Genomic DNA, 22309 nt, shown 5'->3' with positions numbered 1-22309 from the left:
GAGATTACTGGGTAATGGTTGTCCATTAGATGGCATGTGCCATTCTTCTAGACTACAGTCCCTGCTGAATAGGACCAGGCTGAGCCTCAACTGGTCACAGTTGGTAGGGGGCTTCTAAATAGATGGACTTCTCGACTCTTCCCACTTGGCCCATAGTAGCTTCATCTTTGTTTCCTTTGACTGTTTGAGGAGTTAGTACTTCCCAAGCTCTTGGATACCATTGTGAAGTTACCACAAGTCACCCATTGAACTCTGGCTCGTCTTCTGGAGTCTGGACGCCATTAGTGTCATGTTTGACTGGGGAAGGGGGTGGGGCTCTGAGTACTAGTGCTTGCCAAGTTTGTACTGATAAATAGCGAGTATGCAGGGCTTGGCTAGAAACAGAGAAATGAAAAACAGATTGTCACAGTCTGAATCTCAGAATCCATGGAAGAGATGCCTGTGCAGACAGCTCTGTGGGCATTCTTTCCAATGGTCTAGAAGCAGCAGTAGGAATGAAAAACAGATTGTCACACTCACCAAGAAAGTTTTATTTTTAATTTTTATATATGGATATTTGTAAGAAAATGAAGCAATTTAGAGACACTGTGTTCCTATTTTGGAAGAGCATATATTTTTATACCACCACCCCATGGAAATTTTGTCTTATTGAACAGCATTGAAACAAAAACATTGAACATAATTGCTTAACTTTTGCAGTATTTTCCTAGAAAAGAGAATAAATTTAAAAGCTATCCAAAATCAGAATTCTAAGTATATCAACTGGGGCATTTTCCATAGATCTGAAAGATGATCTTGAAGGAAAATGCACCTTATGCTTATTAAAAAGAATGTTCTAAGATATATTTCTGCCCATTTTCCAAGTATAGAAAATCGTGAATGAATGAGCCCCGTTAGCCTTTATGCTTCAATATATGAAAGTAATTGTGGGCGATGTGTCTGTGCATGTGTGTGCACGCGTGTGTATGTGTGTGTGTGTGTGTGTGTGTGCGTGCGCGCGTGTGGGTGTAAGAAAAGGGAGAAGCCTTATACAACTCAAAATTTGGAATTTACATACAGAAAACATTATGATAGATATCTGTGACTAAAATGTGGATTTGGAATAAGTTTATTAAATTATTTAATCACCACTTTATGTTTTAGGAGTGTAGAGTAGAAAGAGTCCCAAATCATATTTAAAGAGATAAAATCCATTGTGCAGAATAGCCTGTAAACATTAATTTGGACAATTATCTTATAGGAAATGTCTAGATCAATAAGCTGGTCTCTATCATTGCCATATGCAAAGGATTTTAAAGTCTGGAAATGCTTAGCATATAAATTCAAGTGAAGCATCTTAAGCATCCCAAGTAGATGCATCCTCTGTGGAAGAGCAGCCACATCCCACATTGATGATGGCAGCCAGCATCTGGTTCAGTAAAGAAACCAGGTGACTGGTGATGATTTTGCTGACTCTCAGAGTGGGGCAAAGACTAAGATGCCCTTACATCTGGCTGTGTGACTTTTCTTTTGAATCTTGCCCAACAGGCATAAGCATCAACTTCCTAGTGTGGTGGTTTGAATGGAAAGTGTGCCCCACAGGCTCACATATTTGAACCTTTGTCCCAATTGTTGGAGCTGTTTGGGGAGGTCACAGAACCTGTAAGAGACAAAACCTTGCGGGGGTGGGGGGGAGCATCCTGAGGTCTAGCTTTAAGGTTTTATAGTCTTCCCCACTTTCTCTTCTCTGTGTCTCTCTGCTTCCTGGTAGAATGGTTGATCTTTCTGTACCCTCAATGGGCCCACCAGACTCACATTCTTGTAGCCATGCCTCCCTACTGTGTTGCACTGAACATTTTTTGAACCTTAAACTTACATAAACCTGGCTCACCTCTAAGTGTTTTTTGTTCATGTATTTTGTCACAGCAGCAGAAAAGTAACTAATACACTAGAGTACTACACGGGCGTGATAGAAAGATCATGAATATGAGATCACAGAACTTGGCCGAAATGCTGACCAACAAATTAAAATAAATGAAAGTAAAATTTAAATGGATGCAAAGAGTATGCTATAGCAAACGTAAATAAAAAATATAATGTATCAATATTATTGTCAGTACAGTGTTCCTTCTGTAATCGAAGGGGATTGGTTCAAACACACACACACATACACACACACACACACACACACACACACACATACACACACACACACACCCCTTGCATACTAAAATCCAAGGATACCTGCATGTCTGAATTGAAATGGCATGGCATTTACATATAATCTGTACATATCATCCTGGATAGTTTAAAATCTCTAGGTTGATTTTAATACCTAATCCAATGTAAATGCTCAGTAAACACTTGTAGTTTGTTGTTTGATGGTCAATGGCAAGAACAAAAACTACATGTTATATTACAGGTGTCAGTTTTAAAATTTATTCAATCTGCCGTATGGAACCCGTGTCTATGAAAGATTAGCTGGAATGAATAAGCCCAACCCCAATGTAACCACAGAGACTTAAGGGGGGTAGGGAGAGAGAGAGAGAAGAAATATATCCATTAAGAATGCTCAGACAAATTGTTCTCTTATGATGTTGTCACTTCCTATAGACAGACTACTGATGCCGTGAAGCATCCCTTGCATGCAGATCACAAGCCACACTCATCTCACAGAGAAAAGCCATGAGCATAATGACAGGGAGAGGTAACCCGATCCAGGACAGTGGTATCAGAATTACCCCTGATTCTTTGTGGTGAGTGAGGACCAAGACCGCCTACCCTCACACTTCAGTGTTTCCATCTGGATGCTGCATGGACATTCCTCAGACCTCAACTTTTATAAAAATCAGATCCCGGTGCTTTTATCCTTATGGGATGAAATTAATACATATTCTTAACTATTTTGGCAGCTTATTGTTTAATTAGAGAAACCTATTTTCTGATATGAAGACTTAAAAGTTTCTCAAGGGGCCAAAGATTGTTTGAGATTTTTCCATTTATTTGTGTTAGCATCAGTTGCAGCAAGCAAGGTTCCTTAACCAGAACTGACTGCACAGAACAAATACGATGTTGACTGTATCCCATCTCTACTTTTGGGATTGACCAAGACTGTATCACCTTAGCACAAAAACATGGTTTGCCTGCTAGACAGAATGCCAGAAGTGCTGCATGAGACTCGCTGGAGTTTTTGTTAATACAATATCAAATGTTTCTTTCCTCTGGATTCCCTAGTGCACACCAGTGAAGCTCACCACACTCTCAAGCATGTCCCTGGAACATTATATATTTATTTTCATTTTTAATGTTTAAGAGCCCTTGAGTATGGAGCTCAAAGCTTGTCACATAATATAGATGCCCCAACGGTGTGGAAAGAGACATGTTTGATGGGTTGATGGTGGAAAAGCATGAACTTTTATTTTCTTAAGTGTTGTTAAAGAGAGTATCATTTAGGCAATATTACTTGGACTTGTAGTTTGAAGATATAAAAGCTTAAGGTTATATATTCAGATCATTATCTGTTAGTCCTGGCAGGAACGATTGCCTAGGCAATAGGATTCTCATTAATCAATGTCATTATAAAAAGAAGGTCATTTGAGTATTCTTATTTAAAAAGGACATAATTTCCCATAGTAAAATTTCCAATAGAACCAAAAAATGTACTTCCATGGGGTTTTTAATGGAGAAATATGTATGTCAATTATAAAAGTATGTTCTTAGTTTCCCAAATACACTTAATTTAGCATAGAGCACAAAAGAAAGGTTTCAGTGTTTCCCAACAATGAAATGAAATGCATCAAGGACTTGACCTTAGCTGTGCACACTCAAGATACATCATTCGAGATGTGAAGCCTTTAGATTAAATATTCTTACTGCTGTCTCTTAGGGCATGAAATCTTTATCTAAATTATGAGCCTGTAAGAAGACAGCTTTATGTAAACTCAGATGAGAATCAATTTAAAAGACAATCAATTTCTACCACACAGAAAGACTGAGATGATTCTCATAGGAACATGGGTACAAGTTAAATTTGAACTTGCTTTCCCTGCTAGATAAATACATTCAAGTATATGTAGCCCTTACAGGACAAGTATCTGTTGTTGTAACAACTTACTTTCTTAGATAGCTCTTCCTCTAGTCACCACGTCTGAAGAATGCCCAATAGTTCCATATTCTGTGTGATGTGTCTGCCTCTGTCTGACCCATTGTACAGAGCAAAGATGTCATATGTATTGGGCAGTGTACTATTTGGAATAACTTCATTATTGTGCTTGATAAGTACTAATCACTATTATATTGTTCTTTGATGATGTTATTACTCCTTTTTACAGAAGATATAGCTGAGGCACAAGGATGGGTTTATAGGGGCATAGAGAGCTGGGTGGAGCTGCTAGGCTCTCCTGCTTGCCAAAGATAAGCTTAGGGGTGAAGACGAAATATTAAAGAATGACCAACCTTGTGTCTTTGGCAGAGTTGAATAATCTGACTCAGAAGAGAAACCCCATGGGGAGTAAAGACTATAAAGTGCGGCTTCCCTGCATGTCTAGCACTCACTGGGCACTCATAGACGAAGGGAAGATTCTTTAGATAGCTTTCCTCATCAGAATGTAGAGTCAGCAGGCTAAGAACTTGATAGAGAAATAGTTTCATTTTCAATCTTTGAAATTCTAGATATATTTGGGAGAAAATGCTAACTTTTCTCTTTCTCAGGTCTATAGCATTATAATCCTGATTTTTTTGTTTGAGCCATTGAAACCAACTGTGGAATCAGCCTAGCAATAGAATCAGTGGTCCCTTTGAAGAACCTGTTTATTGCGAAGTAGCACCATCTCTGGTGGCTCTTACATGAGTTGCTGTAGTCATTTGACCCTGATGGGCATCTCTGAGAACATATGGCTCCCATACCAACTCTATTATTTCTCATTTTAAGAATCCCCCCATATCTTAATTTAAGTCAGTGTTTCTTGATGTTGCTTGACAGTTGGGTATAGAAGGGGGGCTTGGAAGCAGAGGAAGGGGAACAGTTGGGTCAGGAGACTGGATAGGAGAATAGGGGACAAATATAATAAGACTATAGTAACAAAATATTCGTGATGGTTCTTACCATTGATAAACACTAATAAAGTAAATAAAATAAATGTTTCTCAATGACTCCGTAGCATTGATTAGCTTTGTATAGAGACCCACTCTAGCAACAGCTTTGAAATGGGATGCTTGGTTCTTCAAAGAACAAAAATATCTCCCTTTGGGAGAAAACCATAGATCTTGTGACCTAATCAATAATCCACTACCCATCATCATCAGAGGTCTCACCAACATTCTCTCCACAGTTGGTGTGCCAATGGGAGAGGACTTCTGAAGATATCTTAGAACCTGTCTCTCACACTGAGTGGATTACCTTGTGAATGCTCTCTTAGGACCAGAGCCTTGGCTCCATAGTCAAGTTGTCAAGGGGCCTGTACCAGATGGGATGCTACATAGACCACTGTTTCCATGGTTTCACGAGGGATTGCCTAACCCATTACATGCATATATACAATCTTTCGAAACTAAGGAAGACAAAATTTCTATAAGTATGTGGAAGTACTCACAGCCAACATAATTTTCTGGCAAGAAACCACACAGGTGATATTTTGGTCTTCACTTTTTGTTTATTTCCTTAAAGTAATCTGCAGTTGTGGTTCCCAAGTATCCCTATAAAAACAAGATCTGAGATAGTTCTGTCAACTTATCTCACTAACTAACCTTCTATCATATCATGCAGGACCCCACAGAACTCCTCATAAGAATGTTTAAAGTCTGTGAATTCTCTCAAGTGGGCATAGCATACTAAACATTTTTCCTGGGAGAGCATATGAGTCCAGGGAAAGTAAACAGACTTGAGGTCTCCTGTTTACTTCCCTCAAGGGTGTGTGTTCACTTTTACCCAAAGGGAATTTCTCATCTCATTGCAAGATATTTGCCAGAGAAAAGATGTGTGCATCTTTGCCTTTCACTTCTGGAGATGAAGAATTTACAGCCATTTTAGTGAGAGAATAAAGTGGATAGATGGATCTTCTCGTTTGAGAGGCAACTTCATAGAGGCAAAGGTACCTACAAATCACAGCCTTGGCCACAAAGAAGGACTCCAGCAGCACCATGGATTTTCTTATTCTCTTGATCTGTTGATAGCAGTGTTGCTAAAAAGAGTGTCTAAAGCAGTGTGGGAGAAAGAAAACCAGCTTACTGTTTGTTATGTGCATGCATATATATTCTACTGCACATAGATACGTGCACCCACACATACATGCTCCACAGCTTTTCTATGTAAGAAAGCACAGGAGTTCTTCTTTGTTATCATGCACCAGGAAGAACCAGACTTGCTACTGGTAGAAAGTGAATGAATATTTACAGACATTCTGAGGTGCCTATCCCTCAGTGACACACTTCCTCCAACAAAGTCACATCTACACCAATAAGGCCACACCTTCAAATAGTGCCATTCCCTATAGGCCAATCATCCAAACACATGGGGCCATTTCTATTCAAACCACCACACCACAGAAGCCCCTGAGGTGTGGGGCTCAGTTCATGCTTCTCTGGAATAGCTGTGATACCCACTGCCCCCACAGCTTGCCAAGGAAGCTCACAGGCTCACAAAAATTAACCTGCAGGTAGGTAAAGGACATATCAAAGACCTAGGAAGGCTAGTTGGGGTGGGGGGAGGGGGTGCTGTATGTAGTTTCACAACTCTTCTGAAAATGTACATTATACCTAAGGGTTCTCTGGTGGAATCCTTAAGGCCTTTTAACTGTAAAATTATTTCATCTGTATCCTCTTTTTAAAATTTTTACCCCTTTACATCTTTTTCTTGCATTATGGCTCTAAGACTCCAAGCACTGTATCGCATAAGAGAGATGAGAGTGAGCATTCTTTTCTCTTTCCTGGTTTGAAAGCAAATATCTCAGACTGCCCCTGTTTAATATAATGTTGACTATGAATTTTTATGTGGGAATAAAGTGGACATGAGACTGGGGGAAGATACCAATGGGAATGCCTGGGAGGTGCTGAGGTTGGAGGAGAAGTTAAAAGTTACACATTATTTGAAAATTCCATTGTGATTTTTAACACTCCATGTGCTAATTTTAAATTTTAAAGACTATAGAATATCATAACATATACTGTTACCCAGGAGACGGTACTGAAATACCCGCTTCTGTGAGGGACAGGGAAATCATGAGTGGATTCCCATGTATAATCACTCACCATTGCTACAACACAATTTTCACATTCAGTTTGTCTTCCACTGTACTTTTCTAGTCTATGGCCGTGTAGCAAGAATGCAGGAACAGTCTATAGGTTCCTTAGAACCTATGTCTGTTACTTGTGGGAGCTGGGTGTAGTGTTAGTGTTGATTGCTGTGGTGCCCTTTCACATTCTGAACCTCATTCAAAGGCATGCACTTTGGTATTTGGAACAGCTGTCTAAACCCACAGCTCTAAGAGTCAGGGTGCAGAAGCTCCTTGGTGTGCAGAAGCATCCTCACCAACCATCATGCCTGAGCACTCAGTTGGCAAGTGATGAGTTCCCAATGTCTAATGACATCAGGATGGTTACATAGGAAGTAAGAACTGACCCGGAGGTGGGCTCTTCTCTTGCCACCCAGTGGGTTGTGAACTGCTCAGGTTCCTATGGAAGGTGGTTGTGACTCCTTCATGTTCAGGACCTGAACCAGCATAAAATGGAAAATAGACAACGGCATTGGTTATAAAGGAATTATGTGATATGAAGTTGGTGCATTGAGTGGCTATGTGGTGGAAAACAGCACCACTTGTATTAGGACAGATGTTGTCATTGTAACATAAACACTTATAAAGCATTTGTCCAAATGACAGTGGAGAGGATGGTGCAGGCTTTGTACCTGTGAAGGAGAAATAGATGGGATATAGTCATAAAGCAGAGATATGCACAGGGATAGCAAACAAACAAACGAATAAAAAACCAGAGATACAAACAGCTCCCTCTCCAAGTATCCAAGTGAATGAAAACAAGCATAGGCTTAATAGGTCTATTCAGTTCCAAACTTCCAAATACTAAAGACATGAGAAATACTGTGATACCAACATGTGCACACACTTGCTATATATGGACCCACAATGTATACATATGCACATTTATATTTGACACAGAATGTATACATATGCACATTTATATTTGATTTAGTAATGTCCTGATAAGAACTTTCAAGCCAACGTCTTTGAAGATGCACACTTGAATTTTCATCTGGTTTTGGTGTCATATTACAGTTGTTCCCATAATGTAGTCTAGGGTTCTCTCTCTCCTTTGCAAGTGTTGTAAACAGCATATCACTGTCATAGTTTCTCATATCCTCACCTCACTACTTAATATGTTCAATATTTCTCCTGGCATATGAGACATGTGGAACAAGGTTAGAATAAGTCTGTCAATATTGTTGACTGGAGTTTCTGTCACCTGTGTTGTTTCTGCATCAGTTTCAACTGACTGACTTTTCATAGTAGGTTATGGGTTTTTAACTCATTGTAAACCATGATTTTAGGATGGATGCTTGGGATGGATGCTTGATATTGTAAGCTTGACCTAGTTCTGTGCTGCTTGTCATTAGGAAAAGATAACAGAGTGCTGGGATCTGACTGAACTGTGTGAATCATGTTCGGTGATTTAGGTTCTTCTTTTACAACTGTTCATTGGAGCAGGGCAACATTAGGTCTCTGGTAAGTTGTTTTCCTCCCTGAAGAGGGAAGATTCTTCCTGGTACCCAAACAGTGGCCTGAGGATTCAAAGCTTGCTCTGCCTCCTCACCGTTTGTGAAAGTCAGCACAATTTCCTGCCAATATTGGTTCATCTTTTTAGATAGGCCATTTTCTTTCTCCTGCGTTTCTCTTAGGTCATCCTCACCTCTATGGACTCTCTTAAAATATGTTTGCTCATTTTCATTCAAATGAATGCTGTATGGAAAGGGAGCTGTATATACCTCTAGATTTTTATTTCTTTGTTTGTTTGTTGTTTCTGTGTGTATCTCTCCTTTCTGACTATATCAAATCTAGATCTCCTCCACTTCTTTCCAGGTTTGAACTTAAGGTGCTTTTCCATTCCCTTTGCCTCTCTCAGGGAACCTCTTTAGGACTGCTGCCATCCTCCTGAGGTTCCCTCCATTTTCATCACCGTGCAGTCATTACTCTCTCCTTGCCTGGTGGCTAGAGCATCTCAAAAATGGTTGTTCCATGTTACTTTGGGCTATTTTGACAAAAGACTTCCTTTCTGTCCATATGAGCATAAATTGGTTTGTGTATTCAGCTATTGATGAAAAGACTTTAAAGATTCTTCTCCCGCATTGTACTGAGCATGTGGCATGAAAATTCTTCTTGGATCATCTCCATCTCTCTACTTTATTTTTAATCTACAAAATGCTTTTAGTTTTCTCCAAGGAAAAATATACACCAAAACAGGAGGCTCTACTTAACCATCTGAATTTGCTAGCCAAATTGATATGAATTCCTCTTGAATAGGTTTATCTGAACCATGATCAACTCATTTTACCCATTTACCAGGCAAGTCATGTAACTGCTTCACACTGGTGATGTAAGATAAAATGTGAAAGTTTCTTTTTTAATCCCTGCAAACTTGCAGTGTATAATGGAGGCAGAAATTTAGACCGACAATTCAGTTTTAGTGAAGTGCTTGCCTTGTTTCTCCAACATGAGCCTGAAGTGATGCAATGTTCATTTTCCCCTGAAGGAGAAGAGACATGGTTAAGATGGGGTAGGAAATGAACCCAAGAGGCTACACTTACATTACTCTGTAAGTGAAGAAAAGCAGATGTGGGGCAGCTGAGGGTCTCACAGACTTCTGGATTAAAAATTTAAATGGATGGTTTGATCTTTGCTGGCTGAGATAGAGAATCCATGGAGAGCACGTTATAAGAAATTTCTTAAAATTGCCTTACTAGCTATTCTTATCTATTCATTTCTATCAGAATAGTAAGACTCATGTGTGTCAAATAATACCAATTAAGTCCTCAAAATTGTTTTTTTTTAAATCGATATTTCTTTATTGTTTAATTGTGTGCTAGTCCTTCAAATTTGGGGTCTTTTCACCAGTAAGCTGGAGCATAGAGATTCAGCTGAACTGCCTAAGGGATCACAACTGAATTGAATCAATACATAATTTGGAAAATTAAGATTAAGCAGATTGGCCTCACCATATCCTAACCTTTAATAATTAGATACAAATACAGGCAGAATCCAGCCTCAGAGGCTGGTAAACCAAGTCCTGTGTTGCATGCTAAACTTTTGAGGAGATAACAAACGTGGACATAGGTGCAGTCCTTGGAGACTTACACACAATGAGCCCAACTTGATGTTTGGAGACAGTGGGCCACAGTCACTGCTAGGAATGTGTGACATTCTGTACTTCTGGTAGATGCCAACCCAGACATGGCAGCCTGCTTTCAAATGCGAGTACCACCCACAGATTTCAAAGGCTGGATATCCTGGTGTGAAGAAGCTAGGGACTGTTGGGGGTAGCCTCATAACAAATAAGGACCTAACTATTCTACAGCAAAGTTAAAGCCCCTGGTGCTGAAAAAAACACACAATTCACAAATCAACCCCCACAACTGCACTTTAAGTCTACATTATCAAAGAATTCCTGAACAGAACACTTGCCCATGTGGTATCAGATGATAGTGTTGTACAGTTTTCAATCCAGCATTTCTCATAATGGGCACAGAAGGGTTCAGATGGAGGCTTACTCCTCTTCTGTTTGATAGCCTTTATGCCGAGTACAGGAAAGACAATGTGCTGTATCCACCTGCTTGCCCAAGTGGGTTTATAGCATTTACTGGGGCTGTTTTTCCATTTAGCAGGCAGTTCCCAAATTTTACTGTCCTTAGAGAAAAATGAAGTCATTTATCTCTCTGTTTGTTGGAGTGCGGATGGTGTGAATTGGTAGGAATGGCTAGGAGTATTAAGTTGGAGAAACAGCTGTAGTAGTCTTACGTGTCCTGTGTTAAATTCCTCTTGTTAACAAACATGACTCCCGAGTAATTCTCATTGTGAAAAAGGAAGAAAACTATGGGAATCTACTTAAAATAATTAGACCAAGCAAGATAAAGAGCCACATTAGTCTTCCAGTTTAAGCTGCTGTCATAGGCACACAGAAACTAGAGGCTAGAAACTCTTTATTTTTATATTAGGAAGATTGGTTTTTCACGTCCTAAACCAGAAAATAGAAAAAAATAAGAACCAGATTTTATTGTTTTCAGTGAAAAGAGTAAATGAATCTAGACTGACAGAGATGGACCTGTGCAGAGAAGAGTTACCATTACCACCAAGCTCGACATTGAGCTCAGAGTGACCTGCTTCCTAGGTGCCTAAAGCTTGGCATTGAGAAACTGTGTTTCAGGAATTTCCAGATGGATCAGAAGAGCTGGCTCTCTGTACCCAAACTATTTATGGAAACAGCCCAGAAATTAATAAATTAGGAACTCCCCTAAAATGTCAGGGGAAATAAAGAAGTAAAAAATGTAAGAGAGAAAAGATGAGATATTAAAAGTTAAAGCTAAGAGATCATATCCAGGTGATAGAAACTCCACTAAGAACAAAGGACAGTGATAGCAAACATATAACAAAGCCACCAAGAAAATTTCTAAATCAACAGCAAAAAAAAAAAAGCATCAATTTATAGATTGAAATAGGTTTCCAAAATAACAAAAATGCTGGTAGCTGATGAAGTAACTTTGCACCGAGAGATGATAAGAGCACAGAAAATGCTCCTTCCTGAAGGAAATTTATTTTCGACCTAAAATTTCTACCAGTATTTTAATACAGCATCATGTAGATGTTATGTGACGACAACAAGGCATGAAGTGTTTGTCTTGAAGCCATCCTTCCTTATGAATGCCATTACAGAACTTACACTGGCAGAAAGGGAGAGGAGTAAGGAGAATGGTGGCTTTCCCAACAAGAAACAGAAAAGAGGAAACCCTCCTGCTAGCACAGAAATGCAGAGCATCCAGTATAACTATGCTTGCCTTTCTATTGGGACTTCCTTGAGAATTCCATACATGAATATGTTCTTCTTTATCTAACCTACCCCAAATTCCCTCCCATCATTTACTCCGTTATATCCAGACCTTGTTTCCCTCCAAACTTCATGTGCTCGTGTTTTAGAAAGGGTGCTGTGTCCACTTACTGTTTGCAATACATGTGTGGGTCTAGGACCATCTACTGGAGCATAAGCAACTTCTCACAGGCCACATCTATAAGTAAAACTGACTTCTTATCCCCAGCAGCTATAAAGTGCCAGTACTTCCTCAGATAAGGGTAGAACTTTATTACTGTCTGCATCACCCATGCTGGGGTTGGATGGCTCTCTTTTGTGCAGGTCTTATGCACAGAGCCACAGGCAGGGTATATTCATGAGTGCAGCAGTGCTGCCATGTCCTGAAAATGCCTTAACTCTTGCTTTGTATTTGTTTAACATCAATTTAAATCTTTACGGCATCCTAGTAAATAGGTGCATGTGTTGTCAGTTTTCTCTTAATGAAATAGCCTTTATGGCTAAATGAAAGAATTGTGACACAGAACTGTCTCAAAGGTCCACTGTCTATTCCTCATTCTGTATTCATAGTATTTATTACCAAGTGCATAGGTTAATGTGACAGGCATATTTTTTATCACCTATTTCTATCCTATCCAGTCAGTATGCCTCACTTGATAGATCTTCAAAACTATTCTCTACTGAGTTTCCAGGCCCCTCCAACTTGTAGCTACATGTAGGTATGAAATGCTGGAAGAGAAACAGAAATATTATAAATTAATAGGAGGAATAGAGGGGGAAACCTTACAGGTTGGACATCATGCCCTGGGCTGTCTGGATAGTCCATTACCCCAAAGCTATGAATGTGCTCCTAAGGCTTCTAATGCCCATTAATCTCAAATTAAGCCATTTAATCTCTAAAGAGTGTATTATAGCTCTAACACTTTAATAAAATAGCTAAACAAACACCAAGATAAACAACATTGTGAATAACTTATCATGTAAAAGGTAGATGTCTTTTTAAGAATTTGCCAGTTTTTTTTTCACATGCAGTTCTGTTTACTATCTCATGCTTATTGTCGATACAGGAGAAAACACAGGTTACTTTTAGAGATGACTTGAGAATTAAATACTCTATTGGGGAACCGTTTAACATAAGTGTTGTTTGGGTTATATAGTTTTGAGTATCTAAGATTCCAAAGTTCTGAGGCTCCCCTGACATAGTGAGAAAGGAGCCTATCCCCCCTCCTCCAGCTACTTATGTGCTGTAGGGGTAAAACATGCTGTGCATCCTCACCTCCAGGAATACCAGCCTTGTAACACCAATGCATGCCCGGAGCTGAAGAAGACCACACCCTGGACACCCTGGACACCTGTCAACATCTCTGACAATGGAGGTCACTATGAGCAGCGGTTCCGCTATACCTGTAAAGCTCGCCTGCCAGATCCAAATTTGCTGGAAGTAGGAAGGCAGAGGATAGAAATGCGGTACTGTTCCAGCGATGGAACCAGCGGCTGCTCCACAGACGGTAAGGGGACTGGCCATTCCATGAAAAGCCTTTGGCCTTCTCTCTAAGAAATAGAAAAATAGGGGGAGCCCCTGTTCAAATAATGTTGTATTTATGGTAGATTCAAAATAGGTTGTGTGTGATTTACTTAGCATCAAAGAACATGATGAAAATAGTAGTTGCAATAAAAATAGTAGCAGAACATTAGATTTCGCCCTTCTTTAAAAAAAACTCAAAGTAAACAAAGACAGTAAAAGTACATTTCCTTTTTTATACCATAAAGTGAATTTTCTCTTAAATAGCACATCTGATCTGACTAAATGTGCTTTGCCCTAGTGGTCTTGTTAATCCCTTCAGTGTGATTGTAGAAAGCCCAAGGTAGGTCCAGTCCCACCCACTGCTTGGCCTAGGTACTACCTGTGATGGTAGCTCGGGCAGATCTCTCCTGGAGTTCATCTGTGTCCACTACAGCAATGGTTGAGACTTTCTCCTGATAGCTTCATTATTTTCTTTGTTCTTCCTTTTCCCCAATACTTGTATCTAATTGCACAAAATATATTCTAGTTCTTAAAAGAGACACTCATGGAGAAGTCCTTAGAGGATGACATTTTGAGAAAGACGGTTAAAACTCATGACAGAACATTCACAGGCATTTCTCAGCACTCTCGTGATTGTGATATTATTTGATTCTCCCAACACAAGTGTAACAAAGAATGTCCTAGAACAATTGCTTTCATAGACTGCTCTTCAGACATAGGGAGGGTCCTTCCTGTGATAAGGATGCAAATAGGATATGTTTTGTAAAGTGTGGTGGCATGATGAGGTGGGAGAGGGGTGCTTCAGTGGGGCCATGCTGAGGTGTCCCCCACCCTGAGCTATATGAAAAAGTGAAGTTTATTTGGGGGCATGAGAAAGGGGGGTTGAAAAGAGAGAAGAGAGAGAAAATGAGGAGGCAGGGAAAGAGAGAAGAGGAGAGGAGAGGAGGGGAGGGGAGGGAGAGGAAGAAGGAGGCCAGGAGGGAAGGAGGGAGGGAGGGAGGGAGGGAGGGAGGGAGGGAGGGAGGGAGGGGGGGAGGGAGGGAGGGGGAGAGAGAGAGAGAGAGAGAGAGAGAGAGAGAGAGAGAGAGAGAGAGAGAGAGAGAGAGAGAGACTAAACATTTCTTCTGCCAGGCTTATACTTTGACTGTTGCTAGGTAACTGGTGAAGCCTAGAAGAAATGCTATGATAGAGTACATTTAGAGAGGGCACTGTGAGTTTCTCCTATTCAAGTCAAGCTTTAAGAGATGGGCCACACTGCTCTCATGTTCCCAAGCCTTCTCTAGGAGCAGGTAGCTTACCTGGATATCTGAAGAATAGCCTTTATTATCATGCACTCTTCACTCTCAGAGCACCCTTCTTCATCCACTGTGTTTACAAGTATTGACATAGCTAAGATTGCTGTAGAGTTTAACAGAAGATTGCTGTAGAGTTTAAAAGAACACTTTCTTAAAAGGAAGTCTATTCTGATAAAGGATCTTATGAAAATAAGGATATCACTTAGAACTAATAGCATCACCTGAAAGATGAGCAACAGAGAGCTTCTTTTATAAAAGCCTACTGTTGCTCGAACAAAATATGTACTTGGAAATTCCAAGAGAAGGATAAAGGAGAACTAACTGAAAACATGCATTCTATAATGGATGATCTTGTCATTTCAATCAAGGTTATTAAATAAAATATGAGAATGAGAATTCAAAGAGGAATTTCAGATATTATTTCATTTTTTCCTATTTAATCTTGTGATTTCAGTATAATTATATCCCCTGTAATTTCATAATTAGCCTACATACACCCTGTGAAGTTTTTTGAAGTCTATTTGGAAAACGCATATCCTAAAATGCTATTAATTCTTCATCTTAAACTAATGTTTAACTGATTGTCCTTCATTTCATTTGTCAGATATGCTGACCTTTTCACCAAGTCACTGACAAACTTTTTCTGTTCTGGCCATAAACATTTATTTCTTGAGGAATCAAAATGAAAAGTTGAAAATTAAAAATCAGGCTATGCCAGTGCCTGGCATATACAGAAGTGGATGTTTACAGTCATCTATTGTATGGAACACAGGGCCCCTAAAGAAGGAGCTAGAGAAAATACCCAAGGAGCTAAAGTGGTCAGCAATCCTATAGGAGGATCAACAATATGAACTAACCAGTACCCCCCGGAATTGTGTCTCTGGTTGCATATGTAGCAGAGGATGGCCTAGTCGGCTGTCTTAGTCAGGGTTTCTATTCCTGCACAAACATCATGACCAAGAAGCAAGTTGGGGAGGAAAGGGTTTATTAGGCTTACACTTCCATGCTGCTGTTCATCACCAAAGGAAGTCAGGACTGGAACTCAGACAGGTCAGGGAGCAGGAGCTGATACAGAAGCCATGGAGGGATGTTCTTTACTGGCTTGCCTCCCCTGGCTTGCTCAGCCTACTCTCTTATAGAACCCAAGACTACCAGCCCAGGAATGGTCCCACCCACAAGGGGCCTTTCCCCCTTGATCACTAATTGAGAAAATGCCTTACAGTTGGATCTCATGGAGGCATTTCCTCAACTGAAGCTCCTTTCTCTGTGATAACTCCAGCTGTGTCAAGTTGACACAAAAATAGCCAGTACAATTGACCCCTTGTCAACTTGACACACAAACACATCACTAGTAAGCCTCAACCCTTACATTCTTATTCATCCCCAAGATCTAAATAACTTTAAAAGTCCCACAGTCTTTACATATTCTTAAAATTTCAATCTCTTCAAAATATCCATCTCTTTTAAAATCCAAAGTCTTTTTACAATTAAAAGTCTCTTAACTGTGGGCTCCACTAAAACAGTTTCTTCCTTCAAGAGGGAAAATATCAGGGCACAGTCACAATCAAAGCAAAAATCAATCTCCAACCGTCCAACGTCTGGGATCCAACTCACGATCTTCTGGGCTCCTCCAAGGGCTTGGGTCACTTCTCCAGCCATGCCCTTTGTAGCACACACGTCGTCCTCTGGGCTCCAGATGCCTGTACTCCACTGCTGCTGCTGCTCTTGGTGGTCATCTCGTGGTACTGGCATCTCCAAAACACTGCGTGACCCCTTCAGTCCTGGGTCTTCAATTACAACTGGGGCTGCACCTTCACCAATGGCCTTCCATGGCCTCTCACAGTGCCAAGCCTGAGCTGCTGTGTGACCCCTTCATGCCTTCAAAACCAGTACCAACTGGGTGACCCTTACACATTACCAAGTCCCACTGCAGAAGGAGTACAACCTTGCCTATCTCTGGAACACAGCCTCTTTGTGCTTTCAGAAAACACTTCCCAGAAGATGTCACCTCAACGATGCTGGTCTCTTCTTAATCACCGCTAATTTCTTAGCTCCAGCTAACCAGCATCAATAGTCCCAGTAATGCAAAGTTTTTGCTTTAGTAGTTCTGATATCTTGTTAATCACAGCTGATTCTTCAGCCCCAGCTAACCAGAACTACAAAATCTTCACAATAAAAACAGCAATGGCCCTGAAGAGAGTCTTTAATTTTCCCCCTGAAATTTCACAAACCAGGCCTCCATCTTCTGCACTGTTCTCAGCATTATCTTCCAAGCTCCTACACAACATCTGATAGAGCTCTTAACAACGAATGGATCTTCAGGCCCAAAGTTCCAACGTCCTTCCACAGTCCTCCCCAAAACATGGTCAGGTTGTCACAGGAATACCCCACTCTGCTGGTACCAATTTGTCTTAGTCAGGGTTTCTATTCCTGCACAAACATCATGACCAAGAAGCAAGTTGGGGAGGAAAGGGTTTATTAGGCTTACACTTCCATGCTGCTGTTCATCACCAAAGGAAGTCAGGACTGGAACTCAGACAGGTCAGGGAGCAGGAGCTGATACAGAAGCCATGGAGGGATGTTCTTTACTGGCTTGCCTCCCCTGGCTTGCTCAGCCTACTCTCTTATAGAACCCAAGACTACCAGCCCAGGAATGGTCCCACCCACAAGGGGCCTTTCCCCCTTGATCACTAATTGAGAAAATGCCTTACAGTTGGATCTCATGGAGGCATTTCCTCAACTGAAGCTCCTTTCTCTGTGATAACTCCAGCTGTGTCAAGTTGACACAAAAATAGCCAGTACATCGGCCATTAATGGGAGGAGGTCTTGCAAAGATCATATGCCACAGTACACGGTAATGCCAGGGCCAGGAAGCTGGAGTGGGTGGGTTGTGGAGCAGGGTGGGGGAGGGTATAGGAGACTTTCAGGATAGCATTTGAAATGTAAATGAAGAAAATATCTGATTTAAAAAGATGCTTCTATTTGATTAAAATTTAAAAAAAGAAAAGAAAATTAATTGTGACATATCTTTGTAACTGACTTTATTTTCCTTCCCAAACACACATATATATATATATATATATATATATTTTTTTTTTTTTTTTGGTTTTTCGAGACAGGGTTTCTCTTTATAGCTCTGGCTGTCCTGGAGCTCACTTTGTAGACCAGGCTGGCCTCGAACTCAGAAATCCGCCTGCCTCTGCCTCCCAAGTGCTGGGATTAAAGGCGTGCGCCACCACGCCCGGCCACATATATTTTTTTAATTCCTTCCATTGTCCAAAACCAAAGCCAGTATGTTTTAAAGATTAATAGTATATATTCAGGAAAAAACCTATAATTTTTAAAAATAATTTTATGCAAAATTATGAATTTTTATAAAACACATTTTTAAAAAGATACCCGACATTTTATTAAAACTGTAAGCATTGCCCATGGCACAAAGAAACACAAACAGTCTGACTTGATGGTCATGATTTCTAATGGCCATCCTTATGTCATGTTACTGATAGCTTGAGAACTGAAAAGTGGACTGCTGTGCTTCTGACCACACAACAGGAGGCTTAACTGTCCATCCATCATTGTTTGTTTATTGCTAACCCACAAAGCTCGGGATCATTCCAGAAAGCTGCTCCTAATGCCTTCTCTCAGATAATCCTTCTGCCTGTACTTCACCATTTCTAAGCAAACAAGGAAGTTGCTAAAGATTATATGTGGGGATTGGGGTTGGGTTCTGGGATTGGGGGCTGGGTTGCTGGGGAGGTGTTCATGGAAGCACCAGGGTCCTAGAGACAATGAGTGAATGGGCTTAGGGTCATACTGGGCTGCATCTTCCTCAAACAAAAGGTGACTGGGTCTGGTTAAATAAGTTAAAATGCTCAGAGCAGGCCTGACATGCAAGGAGTGTTCAAAAGTCAATTCCATCTTCTTGTAATGCTCACCTTCCCTCACCCCACCCCACCCACACCCCTGCTCCCTGCTGCTCTGTTTTGTTACCAAGCATGCTTATTTGGGAATGGGATCTGGGCAAACTGTCTGGAGCAAAAGGCTATCTCCATGGCCTTTGGATTCAAGGGGGATTAACTCTGACCCTTTCACAGCATGGATACACACTGAAAAGGGTAACTGTGAAGAGACAGGCCTAAGTATGTCCCCTTGTCCAGATGAAAGTCTTTTCTGTAACACCAGTCCCATGATGCAAGAGGACAGTTTACAGTAGAACTCTCAAGGGAAGGGAAGTGAGATCATACTGTAGAGGCAGCTACAAAAAAAATTCAAGAATTATCAATGTGGCCTTGCTATCTTCAAATGCGTTAGCACATTCAGATGGAGTGCCATGTGCATCCTAATTGGAAAGTGACTGCAGGAAGGAGTCTTGAGTTATGGGAAGCTGCCAATCAGCTGCAGTGGGTTTTGGCTATTGAAGTATGAAAGGGTTCAGTTGACTATTAGGGTAATTCTAGACATGAAACACAGCCTATACAGGAATTAAAGTTCCTACAGAATCTCACTTTGGGTTTCCTTGGCAGGACTTTCTGGAGACTTTCTAAGAGCTGGGCGATACTCTGCTCATACAGTCAATGGGGCATGGTCAGCCTGGACTTCCTGGTCACAGTGCAGCAGAGACTGTAGCAGGGGCATTCGGAACCGGAAGCGTGTTTGCAACAACCCAGAACCCAAGTACGGGGGCATGCCATGCCTAGGCCCATCACTGGAGTTCCAGGAATGCAACATTTTACCCTGTCCAGGTAAGTGGTTCACAATGCAGAAAAGACTGGGAAAGCTGTGTGCTTGCAGCCTTTAAGTACTGAAGCCACTGGAGACCACTCCCTTTTTGAGAGATATGTTCTTAGAAGTGTGTGCAGTTATTGCAGCACCTGTTGGGAACTAGACAAGATGAAAGGAAAAGGAGCCCTGGATTCCTAACTCATCCTCGCTATTCTAGACCAAAATCATTACCACTGGTTGAAAATCTCCCTTTAGTCTTTCTTCAGGCATGCAGGCAGCTAGCCTGTGACTGGCAGGGTTCCCTTCCCATCTTGTTTGATGCAAACAGAGACAAATACACGATGTAATGAATTACATGGTGTATTTTGATTTTACAAGAAAGCACAGTATTCCCAGGGTCCACTTTGTCTTAGTTATAGTTGCTGTTGCTGAGATGAAACACTACAACCAAAAGTAACATGGGGAAGTAAGGGTTTATTTCACTCACATTTCCATATCATCAAAAACAGTGAGGGCAGCAAATCAAGCAGGATGTGAACTAGAAGCAGGGGTTGATATAGAGGACATGGAGGTGTGGTGCCTACTAGATTGTTTCCTTGGGCTTGCTCAGCATGCTTTCTAATAGAACACAGGACCACCAGTCCAGGGATGGCACCACCCACAATGGGCTAGGCTCTCACCCATTAATCAGTAATTTAGAAAATACCCTACAGAGTTGCCTGTGGCAACCTGATCTTATGAAGATACTTTTTAAATTGAGGTTCCCTCCTCTCAGATGGCTTTAGCTTGTGTCAAGTTGACATATACTCAGGTCTTGTGATCTTAACCCTGTCACTAATAGCGATGATGGTTCTTTGGAGTTGTTTGCAGAAATACATGTTGACTCCAAAATAAGTGTTAATTGCTTCCAGGATACAGACAGATCTAGCCTTTCCGATATGGCCTCTGCCAAGTCCATAGAGTCACAGCTTCCTGTATAGGAGAGATTTATTCCAATATTGGGTACATTGGTTTTAAGGGCATGGAATTCTTAGCTTCTATTCCTGTAGATAAATAGAACTTTCTGAACCATTTGAGTAATAAACTGCCTTATAAGAATTGAATAAGCCTTTGTGGCTGAGATGGTAGGCAGATGAATGATTAGATAGATGGATAGATGGTTGCCTGGGTTATTCTTTGGATGGGTAGGTGAATGGATGGATGGTTGATAGATGGATGGATAGATATGTGAACAAATAGGTTGATGGATGGTAATGGATTGATAAACATGTCAGTAAAGTTGAAATCAAGATTCCCAGCTTTGTATCACATGATTTTCCTTTTGTGAATAACAAATTTTTTGAGATCATGATTAATTATACCATTCCACCTGTTCTCTTTTCTCCCTTCAATACCCCCTGTACTCCTTGCTCTCTTTTAAATCATGTCTTTAACTTTATTGAATATGTCCTTAAGTACTTAAATACAACCTGTTCAATCTATATAATATTGTGTTTATATATGTTTTCAGAGCTTGTCACTTGGTGTTTGATAGTCAATTAGTATACTCTTCCTTGGGGAAAACTATTTCTCCTGCTCGCAGCATTTCTTATTTGTATAAAGTAGTGGACTTGTGAGCTTTTCTCCTTCCACACTGCCAGTGATATCATCCTTGTTCAGGTCATATTTAGGCATCAGGTTGGTGAGATTTTATGAATATAGGTTCTGACTAAATCCTATGTTACTAAGAGGTACCGCCTCACAATTAATTCCCTAATCTTTGTGCTCTTATAGCCCTCAACCCCACCTGCTGACAATATTCTCTCAGCCTTGAATGCAGTAGTTATGCTGTAAATATTATCTATTATGACGGAGCTCCACAAATCTCTATTTTGATCCCTTTTGGTTTTCTGTGATACTCTCTGTCTATTGCAAAGCAAAAAAATCTATAGCCACTTATCTTTGGCTATAAGTATAAATATTTGGAATATATTTGGGAATTGTGCTGGTTTAAGAAAGGGACAGTTGTATGTTTTGCTTCTCCAAGATCCATGACTTCACTAACCCTGAATAGTTGGGTAGCTTCCAATGCTAGGTATTTTTTCCCTCTTATTGCATCAGCCTGAAGTCCAATTAGAGAGCTTTTGGTTGTTGCCAAGTATGTGTATACTACTACTACTGCACCTATAGAGTTATGGCATCATGATGTTAATTATTATAGTTCATAGATAAGTAGGACTATTGGTTGCTTTTCTTCTTTGGAAATTTTCATGGTACCTGAAAACTAGTTCTCAGGAATCCGGGCTTGGGGTTAGGTCTACCTCGGGACCTCTGGACCCTGTGTCTGAAGGAGATGGGTATCTTCAGAAGTAGGGCACCTTACATCTCTGGAAAGCAACCAGGGATAACAATAGTAGCCCATATTTTGAGAGTCTCTGGGACAACCCTGACTAAGAACTCAAAAGAGATCTTTTTAGAACTATTATTGGGTTCAATAGTCTATAGATAATTTATAGCTCTTGTGGAGAGTATTGTCAGCCCAGATGAGAAATTTTTATTTACATTATATGCAGTAAATAGTATATATAGTATATACTATAAAGTATGTGTGTGAATATGTACACGTATATGTATGTATTATACATATTATAGCTATTTGTAAGTATATAGTTAATAGTTATGATTTCCTCTGAGTTTTTCAGACATTTTACTGTTATTTTACCTG

The 22309-nt window shown here is 40.4% G+C and overlaps 1 protein-coding gene across 4 annotated transcripts in view; it reads left to right on the top strand.

Annotated features, from left to right (window-relative positions):
• Sema5a (semaphorin 5A) overlaps positions 1-22309 on the top strand; it is a 460555-nt gene that overhangs the window by 418081 nt on the left and 20165 nt on the right. For all 4 annotated transcript variants that reach the window (XM_021182965.3, XM_085832019.1, XM_029469705.2 and 1 more), the window contains 2 exons: positions 13343-13568; positions 19407-19625. In XM_021182965.3, the coding sequence (XP_021038624.1) occupies positions 13343-13568; positions 19407-19625 (445 nt within the window). The remainder of the gene's footprint in view (positions 1-13342; positions 13569-19406; positions 19626-22309) is intronic.

The sequence above is a fragment of the Mus caroli genome, unplaced genomic scaffold (assembly GCF_978045245.1).
Source record: "Mus caroli unplaced genomic scaffold, Mus_caroli_1 scaffold_16, whole genome shotgun sequence".
Taxonomy (NCBI): domain Eukaryota; kingdom Metazoa; phylum Chordata; class Mammalia; order Rodentia; family Muridae; genus Mus; species Mus caroli.
Note: the sequence above shows the minus strand (reverse complement) of the source record. Positions and strands in the feature narration are given on the sequence as shown.